The sequence below is a fragment of the Euprymna scolopes genome, chromosome 32 (genome assembly GCF_053919585.1).
Source record: "Euprymna scolopes isolate OS-2025 chromosome 32, ASM5391958v1, whole genome shotgun sequence".
Taxonomy (NCBI): domain Eukaryota; kingdom Metazoa; phylum Mollusca; class Cephalopoda; order Sepiida; family Sepiolidae; genus Euprymna; species Euprymna scolopes.
The window spans coordinates 48,515,695-48,537,190 of NC_136513.1; the positions used below are offsets into that span (position 1 = coordinate 48,515,695).

A 21,496-nucleotide genomic window follows, 5' to 3' on the forward strand; every position below is an offset into this window, starting at 1 on the left:
ACATACTTTAAATATGTAAACATTGCCTACATTTATCCAATGTGGCCTAAAATACAGCCATTTTGGGTCATATTGGATAACTTTAGTTAATGTTTACATATTTAACATGTGTATTTCTCAATATGTTTCAGCTCGTATATTTTAACAAAAACAAAATTTTAATGTCTACACGTTTTTTTGTTTTTTTTTTCCTCACAATAAACTCTCGTCACAATTTAGTGACTTTGCCCAATTTTTTACATTTAGTCATATTTTTCAGGTTAGTGTTTTGTACACTGTTCTTTTCTGTACAAAGCAGTCACATGATTTCAGATATTTAATCTGACCCGATCTATCTCCGTTAACCTGACCCAACGAATAGACTTAGCTGTGTTGATATAGATTTGTTTCACCGAAGAACCAATTCTTACAACTTTCCTAGTGCTTTTTCATCTTTTTTTTTTTTTTTTTATAAACATCTATTCCTAAAATTACTTGTGCAACGATTTCTATTTACACGTCGCATGATTTATTCTTACTATGCATTTTCATTATAACGATACATTTTTTTTTTTTTTTTTTTTTTTTACTTTTACTGTTGATTAGAAATTGTAGTTCAACTTATGTACATGTAATTAATCAATTTCCTTTTTCTCTGTCCATGGGCCAACCCCTTGGGTTAATACCAAGAAATGAAGAAAAAAGAACATGAAAAATTGTTTTTAATTGTAAAAACAATTTTCATTTAAAAAAAAAAAAATTTTTTTTTTTTATCAGAGAAAACAATTTTGATCATGTAATAAAAATTTTATAACATTCAGTTTTCAAATGAAAATTACATATTTTCAAAATGTGATCAAATTTTTTTATTTAAAAGTAAAATGTTTGCTTTATAATCTGGCAATAAAAGTTATAATTTATACAAATAATTTAGATCGGTTAGCATGTTTTTTTTTTTTTCTCCCATAATTGATGTCAGTTGCATGTTTTGTCGTGGTACAAAATTATTGATGAAATTCTACGTTCCTTTCGGTTTTTATGTTCCATTGTTTTCAGTCATTTTTGACTGAAAACAATTGTTCTTTGGCATGTCTCTTCTTTGATTGACCTTGATTGCGATGTGCATAATGCATCTATTTATTGGATCAAAGATGTGTTCAGCTTGTCTATGCCGTCACAAACAACTGCAGTGCAGCCGATCCTAATCTGGACACTTCCAGCCTTAAAAGCAGGGAGTGAGAACTAATTCTGTTGTTGAGATGCATATCACAAATCCACCAAACCATAACCGTGTCATTATTTTGCATCCTCAGCAAAATTGAATTAAGGACGACTAGCATTCGCTTACATGTAACATATCAATATGGAGGCAGGAAGTGTTGTAAGCTCTTTAAAATTATCAACTGCTGTGCGAGTTGTAGAATAAAAATGTTTTGATAATTTATTTAAAATAGCTAATTAATGAGAAAAAGTATTGAATAAATTTAAGTTTTAAAATCCCATTATTTTTTTTTTTTTTTTTTTTTTACAAAAGAAATTTTATGCACCTCGGTTTCTTAATTTGGTACTTCTACAGTTTATGGACTGCACCATTTTTAAAAAAATTTTCCCCTCCTCCCAATAGGATTTTCAAATTAAATTTAATTTTATGCTATCTGTTTAATAAATTGTTAGATGAAAATACAGAACTGTTAACAAAGCCTCCTTCTTCCTCCTGATAAGATTGTGTTTTTAGGCCAGCATGGTTGGTAAACTGCAGAAGTACCCTTATCTTATTTATAAATTTAAGTAAAAAAAAAAATATTTATGCTATTTAAATTTCAAGATTTCATGACCTACAATTGAATTTATTGCAAAAAAAAAAAGTTGTTTTTAATATAATCCTTCATTGAATTATTTTTTTAAAAGTAAAATTTTTTCTAAGAAATAAAAGATGGCGCCATGGAATGTACAAAATAAAAAAAATGAAAGAAATCCTTAGCTATTCTGCCAGAAGCGGTGTGGTATCGTTTTTTTTCTTCCTTCTCCTGGAGGAGAAATACTTCTAGACTGAAGCAATTTTAATTTTTACTAAGTGTTACGGTTTGTGATTTCTCCACCTTAGCGATTGCTTGTATTAAAATACTTGTCAGACAATCTTATTTTACTATAAGAAAAAAAAAAAAAATCTAGCTTGACATGCCGTCTTTTTCTAAATTAAAATTTGGTAAACATTGTTAAATTAGATTTATTTATTTTTAAGGAAAAAAAACAAAAACAAAAACACCACCATTTAAAACCACACAAACTTTGACACCATGGCTACAAGAAAAGAAAAAAAAAAAAGAAACTTTCTATGCATGATGAAGGCCTACATTGAAACTAAGTTGATTTAAAATTGTAAAATATTTAAAAAACAAAAACTGCATTGTATTGGCTTTACAAATTTCTAATGTCAAATTTATATTAATGAATTTAAGCTTTGAATTTGTTTGGGTCATCCTCATGGATTAATGGAAAAGTTAAATTCTTGATTTTTGCTTGTTCAAGATACAAATAAGTATTTTTTTTTTTTTTTTTTTTTTTTTTAATTTTAAATATTATCAAATGTAAATTATGGCATCTTATAAGATTAACATAATTCAAGAATGACCAATCTGTGATTGTTATTTTGAACTAATGTGAATCTATCGTGGCACAAAATATGGCTGCATGTGCTGTGGAAGTTCATCAGTGTCGTATATTCTGGGTGATTCACAACAAAATATGATCCTATTCCATGAGGGCTGAATGCATTTTGAATATATGATCCATAGAATTTTAATACAGCTAATCAAGAACTTCAAGTAGTTGATTCTTCTCTACTTTCAACCAGAGAAGTGTTTTCTCTATCCATAATCAGGCTCCTTTGCTGTGTTGTGTGCGACAGGTTGTGGGCAGACAAGTTGGAATGAAAGACATTTTTGTTTTTCAAAAATGTCTTTCATTTTGATGTTTTGCTATTTAAGTTGCTTTAAATGTCAGACTTTAGGGCGGAAAACACCAAACGTCGTCTTCCGCCTGTTCTCCATGCAGTACAATACAAAAGGTTGATACTACTTATGTTGCAAGCACTAAAGTTACTTTGTACTCACTCAAACCAAATCTTCTTTGATCTACTACGCTCCCCCGTACCTGGGGTTTCCATGCATATTATCGAGTTGATATGCAGGAGGTGGCATGCTGTACATGGCCAAACTACTGAAATGCAGAGCATGAATAACATCTATAATCCCACCAATAAGAAGCTTCTGCTAGAGTACTGTTCAAGGGATTCTTTTCTCCAGTTTGCATAACTAACACTGTATGTTTATTACCTAAGATATGATTGGCTGAGAACCTTGAATTCTTATATTCACGTCACCTCAGAAAAAAAAAAATTTTTGTGAGGAACTGTAACAAACCATAGATGTAACGTTTCGAAAGTTCACAAATGACATGAATTTTGCTTTGAATAGCGACAAATTCCCAGTTGAGTGTAGGTGCAACCTTTCTTTCGTTTCAACTGAAATTCCAGTTGCTTGAGACACACATCCTGATGTCTTATTAATGTCCAAAATCAATAACATATCTGGACATCTATGAACTAGGAAAATACCTGTTTTCTCAGTAAATCAATTTTTCCCTATATATTTTAATAATTGCAATGAACTCAAGTGATCATCTGACTCTATCGCTTTTACTCAACTTTCTGTCTATTAACATAAAAAAAAGATTGGAATTGGCATATTCGGTTTAACATCTCATTTACATGGATGACTTGTAGAAATGAACTAAAGTAACTCTGGCTAGGTCTTTATTTATTCTATACCGATTTTTATCTCTTTTTCCCATGTTTTCTTTGCCCTTCCCTTGTGAACTACTAAACCTACTCCTCAACTTTTGCTTTACATTTACTAATGAAGAAAACAAAAGGGAATATTGCAACACTGTAAACTTGTTGAAGAGAAAGAGGCTACTTTAGGACTTTATCTTTAACATGTTGACTGCCATGTCAACAATATATGTTGACATGGCAGTTTGCAATGATGATGTATTAACAATATTTGTTGACAGTTTCCTTTTCGTTACCAAGACTGCAAACAATCATTGTAGACACAAATTTTCTTATCTAATCCTTACCTACCTTTCAGCTAATTCTAACTTTCCTTAAAAGATGAATGGATTGTATGTAAACCCTTTCAGGAAACAGTTTGATAAGTTTTATTCAGTATTTAACTTGACAAAATTTTTAATCTTCCTCTCCAGGGTTTCATCAACAGCAACATTTTCGTACTTGCAATTTCTAATGAAACAATCTAATAAGGGTTGTATTTTTTCTAGTTTATTTCCTTCTATGATTTCTTGTTGAAGAATCGGAAACAATTTAGAAGTGATTCAAATTTATTTTGACTAATTTTAGAAGAAACAGGCTTCTTGTACTGTGGACTATTGCTCTAACATGATGAAATGGAACGTTTCCAATGCATCCAATCCACAGTAAGATGCCTCCTAAGAATGTTTCAATCTCTTGTTGTTGGTATCCATTTTGCATGTACACGTGTCGGAGTTAGTAGTAGTGACTTGATCGACATACTGATGCTAAAACCTTAAAATTATGGAAAAAGTGCATTTCTGGCATAAAATAGCTTCAAGTATTACGCAAAATTTACAAAACATTTTTGATGGTCCGCACCAATGTATTTCTAGAAAACGGTGTTGCAGTCAACATGTCAGCTGGTTTTCCAAACTTTCTTCTTCCTAATTTAATTTAATTGTTTTGACCAATGCGCCACATTTTTTTCCCCTCTAGCGTGTGTGCATGATATACGAGCAGGCCACTTGGCGTTTTCAACATTTGATGCAATTGACAAAACGATACTAACAACATTCCTTTGCCACTCTGGTAAATTGTGAATGTGGAAGATTTCAAAGTATCAGACCTGACCGAATGGTTAATTATAGGCATAGACTGATTCATACCATCGAAAAAATTCCAACAAAAACCTAACAGCCAGCCATAGTTCTCCCTTAAATGTGCTGCTGCCATCGCGCACAGAAATCACTTTATCCATAGCTACCAATGTAATAGATGTACTGAGACAAAAGTTGCTTTCAGGACTGCCAGCAACCACTGTAAAAGAGTAATAAAACATGCAAGAGAGCTATACGCTCAGTCTGTTAAATCCAAAGTAGCTGAGCAGCGGCTTGGTTCCCACCAGTTCTGGCAAATAGCAAACAGGATCTTGAACACAAGTGTGCGTTCTATCCCAACTATCATCAATGGACCTGAGGTCATCTCATTAGCATCAGACAAGGCCAGACTATTTGCCAAGAACGTTGCAGCTAATTCTACCCTATGCGACAATGACCATCAACTCCCTGTATTTCCTCCTATAACAAACAACATGCTATGCAACATACAAATATCTGTGCGTGAGGTCGCCAAGCTAATCAAGAACCTTGATTCCAGTAAAGCAACTGGCCCTGATGGCATTCCAGTTATAGTGTTGAAAAAGCTTCAATCAGAACTTGCCTCCATACTTACAAAACTGTAAGCGTTGCCTTAAGGAGAAGTGTTTTCCAACACCCTGGAAAACCTCATCAGTATGCCCTGTATTTAAGAATTCAGGTGAAAAGTCATCTCCCTCTCAGTACAGACCAATAAGTCTCCTGTGTGTCATAAGTAAGTTGTTGGAATCCATATTAAATAAAGTAGTCAACCACCTCAACAGAAACAACCTTAGTGATACGCAATATGGTTTCCACTCTGCAAGATCTACAGCAGATGTGCTAACGGTTATATCACACAGGATTAGTGAATTTCTTGACAAAGGTTTCCTTTCCAGGGAAATTGCTCTTGAATTATCGAAAGCCTTCGATAAGGTTTGGCATAAGGGCCTACTTCACAAGATTTCCAGCTACGGTATTACTGGAAATGTTTTCTCAATCATTAAATCATTTCTCTCTGATAGGTTCATTAGAGTAGTTGTTGATGGGCAGAAATCAGAGGCCAATAGTATTAATGCTGGAGTCCCTCAGGGGTCCATCCTGGGTCCAACTCTCTTCCTGATCTACATCAATGATCTCCCAAAACACATACTTAAATCATTCGTTGACATCTATGCTGATGACACGACTATGGCAACACATCAAAGGCTGTAAATGACAAAGTTCTCTTTAATTCTCTCTCCTCTGATCTTGAGCATGTGGTACAATGGGGAAGAGGTGGCTGGTCACTTTTAATGCATCCAAAACCAAGCTTCTATCTTTACATCAACGCTCTGATCTCCATCTAGCATCAATTGAAATGGATGGTTCTCGTCTTGGAGAGGCTCCATATTTTGACAAGCTTCTGGGTTTGACCTTTACTCCTGATCTAAAATGGAACACGTACATCAAATCTGTTGCCAGGGACGCTGGGAAAATGGTGGGATCCTTCTACCGCTCCAGAAGATATCTCACTACTGATGCAATTTTCTATCTTTATAAAAGCCAAGTACGTCCAAGGATGGAGTACTGCTGCCACATCTGGGCAGGAGCTGCTAAAAACAGCCTATCCTGCTTTGACAGAGTACAAAATAGACTTCGTGGTTTAGTGGGGATGCCCTTTTCTCTTCCCTGCAACCTCTCTCCCACAGAAGAGACGTTGCAAGCCTGTCTTTGTTTTATCGCTATTTCCATGGCAGGTGCTCATCTGAGCTCCAATCCCCCGTCCCCCCTCGCCAATCTTTCACGAGAAACACTCGTCTGGCTGAAACTACTGTCAATAATTTTCCCCACTCTTTATCTCTGCCTAAATCCAAACGTAGATTCCATGAGCAAAGCTTCTTAGAACTGCACGCCAGTGGAACTCTCTGCCGCTTGCCTGTTTCCCACCTGACTACAACTTGGATGTCTTCAAGTCCAACATAAACAAACTTCTGATGAACCGCCCCCTTAAGTAAGACACTCTATCAAAACCCCCAATACTAAGGATTACTACAATACTATCTCATTGATTACTGTACACACAATAACCCTTATCCCTGAGTGGCCTTCGGGCCTTGATAAGTGGTGACACCCATGTAAAAAAAAAAAAAAAAAAATTTCAATCAGCACAGGATTCAGATTAGTGTTGGGACAATTAATCAGAATTCGAAAAATTTGAGCCAAGTTTCCGATTTCTAAAACAATTTTTTTTGGTTTTTAGTTTAAAACCTGATTAAAAGGAAGAAATGTCACAGGTAAAAGGACATGAATGGATAAAAAAAAAAAAAATGGCACAAGTGAAAAACGTAAATGTCACAAGTTTATCACATCACCATTTTCAATCAGTTATGAAGAAAAGGATTAGATAATAATTAGAGATATCTGTTTGTGTAGAGTACGCCCCTCACAAGTGCTTGTAAAATATATCCACACTTTAAAGTTTTTATGGTAACGTGAAAATTAAAAAAAACAAAAACTTTTGAACAAAATATTGGGTTGGTGACTAAGTTCTTGCTGTTTTTAAATATATTGTCTTTTGAAAATTTATTTTATTTATTTTGGTTTTGGTTCAATTTATTTTCAAATCAAATGCAATGTTAAGTTGAAAAAAAAATGTCCACTTTCGACACATAGTTGTTAGTTCTTATTTTACTTTTAAAAAATGTAGATTTAAAAAATAGCAAGAACTTAAATACAAACCTAATAGAAATTTGAAAAGAATTGGAGTCTGTAATTGTATCAGAATCTAGAATTTAAAACAGCATTGGTAATTATATCTGAATGGAATGGGGCATTGGAATTGTCCTTGCAAGTGCTTGCTGGAGTTGTGCTGGGGCTCATTTTTTTGTGCTTTTGTCTAGTTAAGAAGTGTTAAAAATGCTTTGATTACATTTATAATGGGGGATTTTGTAATGAAGGATTTTATAATCCCGAAAAAGGCAAAAACTACAGCACCAACAATACGTCATTCAAATTCGACACAAAAAAAAAAAAAAAAAAAAGATAGAAGAAATCAAATGCTGTTTCTGCAATGTTTAAAATAGATTTTCAATCTCAGAAAATTTGTCGCTGTTATTGTAAAAAGCAATTCGGTTTAATTTGTTTGATACGTTTTCGGACTTTATCTTCATCTCACTCCACGTGGACATGTATTAAGTGGCATTAACAGAAAAACATATAGCTCAAACTGCATGGTGAACAAGAAGTTGGAACTACTCCAGACCTCCTAGTGATATTCTTTGGAAGTTATAGAGCTCCTCCGAACCCAAATGCCTCTAACAGTAGTTTACTGGCTTTATTGAAAGGAAAAGTCAGTTTACTAATGAATGCTGTTTGTCCAGCCGCTCAAACTTCTCACAAGAGAAACGTACAAAATTGTGCAAATTAAAAACATGTATCGTGATAAAAAGCTCAAAGGGAAGTGTTACATGGAAACAGATTCATGTTGAAAAGTAAATATGAAAATATTTGTTAAATAAATTAAAAGCAACTCTTTTGCTTAGCTCAAACATTTTGAGAAGAGTTGCATTCAATTTCAGATAATTTCAATGAACGTGCATCGCACAGTGCATTTCAATTAATATCCTCATTATAAAAGTGAATTCTTCTTTCAGTTGTAAGCATATTAATAAATATTGTTAATCTATAAGATTTATCATCCACATTTTCATAGCAAGGGAAGAATCTGACGCATGATGCAAAGAAGTAAAACTTGGCCAGTGAAAAATGACACGTGTATTGCGTCAAGAGAAATGATACGATAACGATACAATGAATGTATGTTAAAAATAGACTTCGATCTGATGATTCCAAAGGAAGATTAAATCTGAACAGTAAAAGATACATGCTGAACAGGAGACTTCTTTGCTATGGTCATGTTGAAAGAATGAGTTCCTGGGTTAGTAGATGTAGAACAGTTGAGGTAGTAGTATCTTTTTTTTTTACACTGTCCTCCTTTTGACGTCATTATAAATAAGCAAGGGAGACTACTATTATATAAGAAGAGTTTTGTAAATCTTATTCTGTATTTGTTTATCAGGTGACGTGTTCTCTAAATCAACTTTTTTAAACTGATTTCGAAAATTTGCCAGTACTTTCTGAACAACTTTATAGCTTTACTTTTTAGCTGCACAATTTGCGAGATTTAGATGTTCCAGTATATTTTTGCCCTGGCTATTATCATGTTCATCATGTCCTCTGTTAACGTTCAAGTCTCAAAGAAAACAAAATCTTTGCCTAAAGAGAATAGTTATTTAAAAAACATTGTATTAAAAAATTTGATTAATTATTCATTTTGTTTTTCAATACGATTGGTTGAAGCTTTCACTGTAATTTAATCAAATACAATTTTGCAACAATGACCGATAGTTTAGTTATCTTTTTGGATTCTACTAAGCTTAAGAATGAGTATTGTATTTATTTTGAGCTGTTGATGAAATAAGAGTAATTAAGGGAGGAAGAGAGAGGAAGCCACAAATAGAAATAATTTGACCTTCAATATATTACCTTCTCTCCCTCCTTCCTCCTTTTAACATTGACTCCCCAACATAAAATAGCAGATTGACTAATCCAAGTTTTAGCAAGTAATGTTTCAACCACAATAAGAGGAAGAAAATATTTTTGTAAAAAATTCTTTGATTTTGCAGCACTGTTTTAAAACTTCTTTTTTCTAATTATTTTTTTTTTGAAAAGTTATGTTTGAAAATTAATCTTCAATAGTTGTACACTTTGGACATCTAAAATATGTGCACAACTGATGATTTAAAAAATATGTACATAAGTTTTTTTAAGTATAAAAAAACAAATATAGGATGCAGAAAAGATATGAACAAAAATTGCATTATAATGCATGTTTAGACATTTGTACAAAGTAGCGAGATCACGTTCAGACATGATAGTATTTTGTGGTGAAAGCAGAGAAACGTTTGAAAATTTAAAGTAGAATTGAAAGAAATTGTAAAAAAACAATCTGTATTGAAGGTTATTTGCCTTTTCCTTTTTTGTATAATTTTATTTTTTTTTAAATTATCTATATATCTATAAAAGTGAAAATGTCTGTGTGTGTCAGTGTACATTTCCTTACAAAATAATTCTGTCAATTTTTGGTCTAGAGACTCGAGATTTGACATAAGGAGTATTGAGATTTGGGAAAATCTTTTTAATCTGGTTCAGCCAGAAATTTGGCTGTCAAGGGGTCAAAGTTCGATTTGACCTTTGAAAACTATCAAACTCCTCCGCCAATTTTGGGTTTAAACTCTTGAAATTTTAAATGTAGGTTACTTGAACATGGATCAAACTTTTTTAATTTGATTTGAGCCCAAAAACAAATGTTAGGGGGTCAAAATTGGAGTCTAAGTTTTTTTTTTTTTTAAAATTTAACCTGCAGTCTTTACCATATTACTCAGCTAATTTCTGGTCTAAACATTTGAAATTTTACTTAAAGGGTATTCAGACATAGGGCAAGCTTTTTAATTGGTTTGGGTTAAAAATTTGAGCTGCCAAGGAGTCAAAGTTCAAAAGATTTTACCTTTGCGATGTCTAGCAAACTACTCAGCCAATTTTGGGTCTAAATATTTGAAATTTATACATAACAGGTATTCAGACATGCAGCAAGCATTTCAATCAGTTTTGGGGCAAAAATTTGGCTGCCAAAAGATCAAAGTTGAAAGAGTTGACCTTTATGGGCTCTACCAAATTCTTCCGTCAATTTTGGGGTTAAAGACTTGAAATTTTAGATGTAGGTAACTTGGACATGGGTGAAACTTTGTATTTTGATTTGAAACCAAAATAATAAATGTTAATGGTCAAAATTGGTGTTAAAGTTTAAAAAAAAAAAAAAAAATGACCTCTGCAGTCTCTATCAAATTACTCAGACAAATTTTGGTCTAAACATTTGAAATCTCCATAAAGTGTGTTCACACGTAGGGCAAGTTATGAACAGTACATAGGGCCCGAGCAAAGCCGGGTTGAACTGCTAGTTCTTTATAAATCTGGTTTTCTTAACTATGATTTTAAATAAGTGAATACAGTTTCTTAGGATTTTTTCGATTTGAATTAGCTCCATAAAAATGAAATCTAAACTGAACAAAAACTAATAAGCCATCACTATTCCCCACACCTAAAATTTTTAAACCAATAAGATAGTATTTTTATTAAAGCAGTTTTTAAAAAATATAGAGCAAATGAAATGTGCAATGATTACTGCTAAGCATTTTTTGAATTAGCATTTTTTTACCTGTTACAGAATCATTGCCAAGATCTCATCCCGATTTAAGTTTTCTCCTAAACTGATACTAAACACTTAATTGATAAGATCCTTTTCCAAGTCAACAAAAGATAACAAATTAGCAGCATGCAGTGACAAAAGCAAAATCAGTAAAAGCAGAAAAACAATTTCTGTAACAATACTCAATTTTAATTGGTTAAATACTTAGTTTGGTTGATTATCAAAATCCAACTTCAACCAATCAGAAGTCTCTGTGGGAGCCAGGCGCCTGTCAAACTTCAGGATATTAGGAAGAACTCAAGCTCACTCAACGATGAGGCTCAGAAGCAGCAGCAATCGTCAAATAAATTCTTATCAATCAAAACTCAACTAGGACACAAGTGAACAACCGAAATTAACCTTGGCTGCTGGGCTATGGGTTCTCAGTAATCTATGGCCATCTGTATTTTTGGTTACTCTTGCAAAATTTGACCCCCAGATCCTTAGGATTTTCCATCAATTATAGCTTGGGCTCGACCGGCAATCACCGGATTATGCTGAGCGTTGTTCAAATGGTGAAACACTAAATCAACATTTTTATAATTGTTTTGGAGGGGGGGGGGTTATTTTTTAACATTTGCTGACAAAAAATTTAAATTTTCTTGAATTTTTTTTTTCCCTGTACTTTCACCTTATAATTTATGGTTTTTATAAAAATCATTAATCTTTTCTTATAAAAAAAAAAAATACAACTTATGTTGACAAAAATGTTTACTGCCAGTTTTCTTGAAAAAAAAAAAGAAAGTTATCTAAGAAAAAAAAAACTGTACTTTCACTTAACAATTTAGTTCAAAAAAAAAAAAAAAGAAAAAAGGTGCTTGTTATTAAGCGATAGTTGACAAATCAATTTTTTAATTATATCATTTTAAGTCTGTACGCCGTGCAAAATGAATAGCCAAAGCCCAAAATATATAAACATTTTGACCTTTCCTTTTACTTAAAAATTCACAAAAAAATCAGGAAATGAGCCAATTTTTATGAAATTTTCAGTATTTATCAAATAATGATCACAGAATATAATGAACCTATTATTTTTATTTGAATTTTAATGGAAATGTATTTTGCTTAAACAAAAAAAAACAAAAACTTTAAAGTTATGGTTTTCAATAGTGTCAAAAAATTTTTTTTTTTATGAAAATAAATAATTGTAAATTGTACTAATGAAAAAACAATTTTTTTTTTTTTTTTTTTTTTTTTTTTTTCAATCAAATAATATTGTCCAATGTTGAACTGGTTGTCATGAGTCAATTTTGTTGACACAACAAACCAAAATATGTGTGGATTAAAAATTACAGAATAATTTTTTTGTAAGTTAGTCGTGCGGACATTTTATGCGTATTGAACATTTATTCTTTGAAATTTATATAAAATTATTTTTAATTGCAGGATGCCATGGCAAGGTCAGACTGATAATATGATTGACCGTTTTGATGTAAGAGCTCATCTTGATCAAATACCTGAATATAAATCTGCTCCCCCTTTGCCGTAAGTATATTTTTGCATGTTGTAATATGTGTATATATATTTAAATTTATTTATATATCTATGTTGTAATATGTATAGATATTTAAATTTATTTATATATCTATGTTGTAATATGCATATATATTTAAATTTATTTATATATCTATGTTGTAATATGTATATATATTTAAATTTATTTATATATCTATGTTGTAATATGTATATATATTTAAATTTATTTATATATCTATGTTGTAATATGTATATATATTTAAATTTATTTATATATCTATGTTGTAATATGCATATATATTTAAATTTATTTATATATCTATGTTGTAATATGTATAGATATTTAAATTTATTTATATATCTATGTTGTAATATGTATATATATTTAAATTTATTTATATATCTATGTTGTAATATGCATATATATTTAAATTTATTTATATATCTATGTTGTAATATGCATATATATTTAAATTTATTTATATATCTATGTTGTAATACGCATATATATTTAAATTTATTTATATATCTATGTTGTAATATGTATAGATATTTAAATTTATTTATATATCTATGTTGTAATATGTATATATATTTAAATTTATATATATATCTATGTTGTAATATGTATATATATTTAAATTTATTTATATATCTGCTGTTTATGCTTATTCAACATGGACGTATATGAGACGTGAAGGATGTAGAATGACAAAACAGCATAAAACAGTTATGATTCTGCCCAGAAACGATAAACCTAGAAAGATTTTAGTATTTGGTTAATGTAATAAATAAAACTGTTCTTGTTTAAAATTCTTTCTATATATAAAAAAAAATGTAAATTGATTAAGTAATTTTATTTTTATAAAGAAAATCATTTTTAAGTGATTAATGGGAATTTGTAGGCATTACAACATACATTTAATATGAATTGTTGAGTTATCCCTACCCTCCTCCTTTTTTTTTTTTATCCCTCTACAATGGTAAGTGAGACAGTCACTTCTCAAATACTCATAACATTTTATTTTATTTGAAAATAAAACTATTGCATCAATTTACACAATTTTTTAAAAAAATATGATATAGGGAGAATTCTGGGCAAAACCAAAAAAACTAACTGGATGAGAGTATTTCTGACTCCCACGGGTTAGTGAATAGAACCTACTGAAAACCAAAGCGTTCCATCTTAAATAAAGAATGATGAAAGCTGATTGACAAATTAGTTATTGAACTAATTAAATAAGCTTATATCAGGTTCAATTGTCATTGGTCAAAAAAAATCAAATCATTTACATAATTGGGCATGGTTCACTTTGCTCTCCCGGATATCTGTCTTTAACAGCTTGATTAGGATAACCAGTTTCACTGCAAACACAGCACAGCAGTGAGCAATTCATTATTTGTATCAACTCCACTAGTTGATTGGGTGTTGTTTTTTTTATGGCTTGTCAATTAGGGTTGGATTATTTTATGGAAACCATACATACGATTTATACGTTAGACATGTACTACTACTCCATATTAGAGTGGACCTGAGAGTAGTATTGACTTAAATTTTTTATGAAATCACTCTTAGCAGCCTATTTTTCATAAGCATAACACTAGAACTAATCCTACTATGTATTCTTATTCAAGGATGTTGAATCTAAAAAATTGTTTATCGGAGTTGTTGATTCAATCTCTATTGATTGAATTCTTATTGAGTTTTAATGTAAATCATGTTTACATTAATATGATTATGTAACAATGAAATATTGGATAATTTAGAATATTCTGATCCTGAAAGTCTTGTCTGCCCATTTGTCACATTTTTTCGTTGGGAACCCTTGACGGATTTGTAAAATTTTGTCAAGTCAATTGTAATGGAAGTCTGTGAATAGATTATAAGTATGCAGAGCAGTGGTTTTCAAACTTTTTCTTTTTTCTTTCTTGCATCCCTCAAATTTCCCTTAAACCTCGCATCTCTTAAAATTTCTGAACTCGTGGCTAAATCTATGGTTGGATGAAATCTGTTCAGCCATGTATTTAATAGACACTAAAGTTAATTTGTCCTTCATCAATGTAAGGAAAACCCTTCTATACTAATGTTGTATTGTGGGGTATCCAGGAGAGGATGAAATAATATGCAAATTGAGTCGTGTTGTATAATGGTGATATATTGTTCTCCAAACGGCACCAAACAAACGTAAATGTTGTACAAGAGAGGATGATATAAACATGTAAATTGAGTCTAGTATAGCCATGCGGATATATTGCAGTTCATATTTACATAAAGATATATTTTATAAGAAGAATGTGCATGCTTCATACCTTTTGTTTCTCTGGGTGTTCTTCTGTCTTCACTGCTGGGCTCTGTGATGAAACATGCAATGACCAATACCATAACCGATTGAGACACCTGTTATTTCTTCTTTGGTGAAACCACAGAATAACACTTTATATTAATATAAATTTATTTCAGCTGTCTCAATGGTCTTCACAAGGACTCTGCATTATGTGTCTACATGCTTGCTCTTTCTAGCCCCGCTTCCTAGACTTGAATACATCTGTTCACTTTCGTGACCAAACTCAAACTCCTCAATCTAATCTTCTGACCTCTTGACCTGTCAGTTCCGTTATGCCATCAAAAACCTCTGTCACATACGCAACTGCCGGAGGTCATTTTGTTTATTTAACTTGGCTAATTTATGTAAACATCTTACACTAAACAATAAATAACTCCCAATCTAAACTATTTTAACAATATCAATGGATAGATAGATAAATAAATAGGTAAACAGATTAATAACTAATTTAACTTTTAGCCATGTTATCTAACACTAAGGCAATTTTTATTTTTGCCTACTGCCAGAGCAACCCTTTTTGGGAGCGTTTTCCCTCCACAATAAAAACAACCATGTATACATGTTGCTCTCGTGGGGAAGCAATTAAATACCAATAGACACTTAATGACAATTCTTCACATTAAAGTGATAGCAAAAAGTACATTGTAAAAGAAAAAATAAACATAAAACCGATTTTGTATCTAAACTTTTCTTGCACTCCCTGGAATATCGTCTCACACTCCAGGTTGTGAACCCCTGACAGAGAATGCATGTAAGGTGTGATTTTTTCACATGCATCACAATTATTTTAATCTTACAAATTTCACATACTTTTTTTTTTTTAATTAAAACATTAAAAGTATGCTCTCATTTCAATATTCCATATTAGAATGAAATCATTAGGCAGATTTCTAAATAAAATGTTTCTCATAAAAGTTTGCATTTTATGAAATTTCAAAGTTTTTGTAGTGCAGTTAATATGAACAATGCATTACCTGCTGACCCCATCGCACTACTTCGTGTTAATTGTTGTTAACTTGTATGTTATGTCTGCAGTGTAAACAAGACAATATCTATCTTAAACAAATGGTTGTAGACGCTGACATCCGAGACCACAAAATGAGTTGCGTCCGGTTCTCCTGACTAACCTGTAACATTTTCGGCTCCATATAAATTTTCAAACAGTGACATTTTTTACCAGAATAGTAGTATAACCTACTATTATAATAAATAAATAATAATAATAATAGAATAACCTATTTACTTGCATCCCCATGAGGGCAGAGTTAGACAGTTAGACACAAGGTCAGGTTTTAATGTAGAGGAAAATCCAGTTCCCCCAAAACAGGGCACTCTGGATAGAAATAAAAATTGTCTGTCCTAAAGGATTTCTTCATTGACCGAGAACAGAAAAGGTAACTTAAATAGAATGGTGCTCGAAGGTTGTTGTTCGACCATATTCTTCTCTAGCACTTTCTATCGGTGTATCTGATTATCATCAGGAGCGATTGTTTTCTTTTTCTTTGTGGCTTGGTGTATTTATAACTTTTTAATTTTTTTCCAAGCTATAAAGGCGGGTAGAAGAGGGTTGGGGCAAATTATTTCATTTTAAAAACATGTTCCTTTTTTAAAAAAAAATTAAATTTTTTCTACTTAAAATTGTTTTTTTTTTATCTTTAAGAATGACAAAAGAAGAGGAAGAAGAAGACCGCAAATGCTCTTATGAAAGATATCGAACATTAGTGGAGAATGAATGTGCCGCATGTAAGTAATTTCAGTGTGTGTGTGTGTGTGTATATATATATATATATATATAAAATTAAACGAAAGCTGAGGAATAAGTTATATAAAACTGTATTATTTTATCAGAATAAGGAAAAATAAAAGGGGAAAATTAAGAAAAAAAAAAAAAGTTCTTTCGACCATGTCATTTTGAAGCTAAACATTTCTCATCAGAAAAAAAGAGCCAGAATTATGACGATATAATAAAGTTATATAAGTTTTATTCCTCATCTTTCATTTAATATAGTTGTTTGCTCTTAATAGTGTTGAGCTTTTCTTATTTTAGTAAGTTTTGCTTTGTTAAAGATATATTCTTTGATAACAATTGTGTGTGTGTGTGTGTATATATATATATATATAATGTATATATAATTCTTTTCAATGAATTTGCAAAAAATAAATGAAAGGGCAAGATATTTCATCTGAATATTTGTCCTTATTGACTTTAAATTTAGATATAGTAGGTATCATTACAACTAAGTCTGACAGGCTGCGTTAGAGAAAAGAAATGCAGACAAAGACTTTCTGTTCTTGAAATGAAAACGACAATGGTACGTTTTCTGCAGGTGATTAGACATTAGATTTATATTGTAATGCCTACGAATTAACATGAATCACTTTAAAATGAGTTTTTCTAAAAGTAAAACCATTTGATTAATTTATGATTTTTGGAATATGATATTTTTGTTTAGTCATGGGTACATTTTTCTTTTAATATAGTGAAATTCTGGATAAGAACTAAATCTTTTATATTCACTAAAGATGGAATCCTGTACATTTTAATGTAATGAGCAGGCTTACCGTTCTTTTGTGTATTGATGAAAGTGCTCAATATTCTTAGTATAGCAGCTGTGTCCAAACTGGACTTTATGTCTACTTGGGCAATGCCAGGTGTCCATGCTAGTCAATTATGTAAAGGGAAGTTGTGTGTTTGTATGTCTGCTAAAAACTTTTGTCATCCGCATCCGACCAGGTTGAAACCGGTACCATCCGAAAGAGCAATACCTCGGATGCATAATATGTGAAAATGAGAAAGATTAATTCTGTGTTAGTCAACTGGACCACATTTTGGAAGAACGATGGCCATTTTTTGCGTCCTTGTTTTTGCAAGTCACACAAATGTATCAAACTAAAACTGTTTAAAAAGCTTATTTTCAACGTTATGTCATAAGCACTTGTAGTCCTGTGGGCAAAAGCATTTAACCATAACTTTTTCCCTTCTTTCCCTCTTTAGTATTTCATGTGTAAGCCTGCCTGTCATGGCTCATTTTTTTTTCCTTGCTATTTTGATTGAAAGAAAAGTTGTTTTTATTTATTTATTTCTTGGGGAAGGGATGCCCCCCCCCCCCGGCAAATAACTAAAAAAAAATTTATTAAAAAACTACCATCATTTTCCCATCCAGTTTCATTTTTTTTTTTTTTTTTTTTTTTTTTTTATGCATACTTGGTATAAAAGATAAATATTTTCAGAACTATAAGGGCAATGAGAATCTGAAAATTAGAATGTCGATTGCAGCACTACATGTTCGTGATTGACATCCATAAAAAAAAAGAATCCAATAACAATTTTCAAAGAAGAATTGTTTTATTTTTCTTTTAAATAAATAACTTAAAAGTTATTCAATATTTTCAATACAAATCTTAAGACTAGTGCTGCAATCGACATTCCAATTTTCAGATTCTCATTGCCCTTATAGTTCTGAAAATATTTATATTTTATACTAAGTATGCAAAAAAAAAAAAAAAAAAAAAAAATGAAACTGGATGGGAAAATGATGGTAGTTTTTGAATAAATTTTTTTAGTTATTTTCCACAAGTTAGACACATTTTTACAAGATTGGTGCGGCAATTGACGCAGCAATTTTCAGAATTTCAAGCTTTATAGTTTTGAAAATATTTATACAAAAGTTTTAAAAGGAAGGTCCCCCCTCCCCACTGTTTCTTATTGGACAATTTTTAAAACTAATTGCTCAGCAATTTTTGATGTTCATACTCACTACTGATTAATATCTTTTTCTGCTCGGACGTATTTGATATTCATAAAAAGTGAAACGTTGATCTACTCTTATATATGCATGCAGTCATAAGCGTAGACATGGCAGAAATTTGAAAATAACTTTACTCATTTTTATTTAAAACATTTTTTTCTCCCATTTCTCTCTACAGTAACAGAAGAGCAATGTCTCCAACAAATCTATCTTGATGAACAATTTGGACCAATTCGTAAAACGTCAGATGAAGAAAAGAAAAAGTAAGTTTTCACAATTTTTTTTAAATTAAAAATTTTTAAACTGGATTTTTTAATTTTTTTTTTTTTTTTTTAACTTTTGCAGAATTTGAACCAGACGTAACTAACTGTTCGCTTGGCTTTGCTCAGAACATGTCATGCGCTCGTGGTTGACTGTAATCTGAGACGTAAGACGCTGATCAATGTGCATCAAAAGAGCAGAAGATTGGGAGGGGGGGCTATTGAAAAAAAAAAAATAAAATAAAACAAAATTAATAGGACCAGTCGGGAGCTTCTCGACAGTTATCTTTTAGAGTCTGTGAGACAACAATTTGGTAATGATTCTGTTGTCTCCATCTTAAATCACATATTGAAAATCTACCTGGTTGGCAAAGTTTCTTCCACATCCACTCTCTTCTCAACTTACTTTAGACATCGTCTGATGCAACCGTAGTAAAGTCTACCTAATCCTAAAGGAATATCCTGGCTGTCTTAATTAAAAAAAAAAAAAAAAATGTTCTTGGGGGGAAAAAAAAAACAAAAAAAAAAACAAGTTTACTTTACATCTCCATATATACTAAAATGACTGCAGAAATTCCCCTTTGGACCAAAGCATTGTAGGTTTGCGACAACAATATGCCACATGTAAGTTCAATACATCTAGGCTAATAGCCACTACCTTATATAACTTTCAAACACGTTTGCAGACACATTCAATCGGGATAATAAAATACTATGTTACATCCTAGGAGCAACACCATCACAATCACAACATCTTTATAGGAAGGAGTACCTATTTTTCTCTATATTTAGTTCTACCACCACCAGCAGTCAACACCGGGAAAAAGTCTACATTTTCCACATATTCTAGACTTACACCGCTCTTAACTGGCTCGTACAAATATACCATTAACTTCCTTGTATTAGAATAAAAAAAATAATAAAGTCTCCTGTCAGGAAAATCCGCTTCCTCTGATTGGTTGCACTTCATTCTTTTATTCCAGAATTGCATCATTCTAAATGAACACTTTGAAACATTACATTATGGTGTTGAATTCATAAACTTTACTGGTTTTATTTCATTTTATTGGCAAATGTTTTTAAAAAATTTTTTTTTCTTTGATTTAGCGACTACATATATTTGGGATTTTGTTTGTGTATGAAACGTTATTTTGCTATTTTTTTACGACATCACACGGCATCGTTTAAGAACAAATGATAATCTACTTATTTATTTTGTCTAATATGTTAAACTACCTTAAAAGAAACTTTTTTACAGCATAACCCAGCATAGTATAAACACCTCCAACCTCCCAATATTAAGAACAGCTTCCAAGGTTGGGGGTGTTTATTTCGAAAGCTGTTCTTTTACATTCTCCTTTCTTTGTGTTCATCAAAACAAACTAACCTACCGTAAAAAATTCATAAACTTCACTGTTTTTATTTATTTCTTTATATTGGCAACTTTTTTTTTTTTTTTTTTTTTTTTTATAAAAGTTTTGTTTCTTTAAATTAATGAACAAAAATACATGTTTTGTTTGTATATGGAAAGTTACGTCGTAAAAAAAAAAAAAAAAAAAAAAAGACCAAAGTAACCTGGTGTCATTTAACACCAAACAAAAAATAATACATTTAAACAGCCTTACTGCATAAGTAAAAACTAAATATACATAACGTCTTTTAACACTCGGTAATTGCACGAGCATATAAAATTACATCAACTTCAACACATGATGCAATTCTACTAAAATACATATGCAGCATCTTTGAAGTCTTGATAATCGTTTAAAACTTAAACATTAAATACTGGAACCCTAAAAATTTTGCTGCGGTGAGATTTAACAAAAGGTTTTAGAATTATTGATATTTAAACATGCATTGCTAACTCTTTTTGCACACACGGAACTACCATAAAATGTAAACAACCACTTATTGCTCTTTCCTTGCTCGGACGAACACTCAAAATGTAAACACAACATTGGTTTGAGAATGTAAATATGCACAAAATACTGATACGCCACTACTCCCCACCCCAAAACGGCCTTTAAAAAACTTTTCAATTATGGAGCAATTATCAAGACTTTAATGATGCTTTATTTGATTTGTATTCCTGTTGACGATTAAATTTTGTTATATATTTGTTTTTTACCACTGTTACTTCTTGTAGAGTATTTTATTATTTATATAATGTGGTAGAGCTACTTTTAGAAAGAAATGTGTGCAATATACTGAGAAGAAAAATGCTGTCAGACTTGAAAGGTGCTGTCATTGGTAGAAGGCAGTTTTCTACCTCTTTTTTTTCGCTCATTCTAAGGAATTAATAAATGCTTTCTTTATAATTAGCCAGTACCTGTAGATTATCTCCCCAAACTAACAGTAATCGACAGTAACCAACAGTGCCGACAATCACAGACAATGGCTTCCACTAGCTGCCACTGGAAAAAAAAAATGCCAGACAGTGAAAGCCAGATTATT

The 21,496-nt window shown here is 31.4% G+C and overlaps 1 protein-coding gene across 2 annotated transcripts in view; it reads left to right on the plus strand.

Moving 5' to 3' along the window:
- LOC145256325 (uncharacterized) overlaps positions 1-21,496 on the plus strand; it is a 153,715-nt gene that overhangs the window by 80,405 nt on the left and 51,814 nt on the right. For both annotated transcript variants that reach the window (XR_013863975.1, XM_080115081.1), the window contains exons 4-6: positions 12,599-12,697; positions 16,694-16,776; positions 18,961-19,045. Coding sequence is in view for 1 of the 2 variants with exons in the window: in XM_080115081.1 (XP_079971207.1) it covers positions 12,599-12,697; positions 16,694-16,776; positions 18,961-19,045 (267 nt within the window). In the remaining variant the exon portion in view is untranslated. The remainder of the gene's footprint in view (positions 1-12,598; positions 12,698-16,693; positions 16,777-18,960; positions 19,046-21,496) is intronic.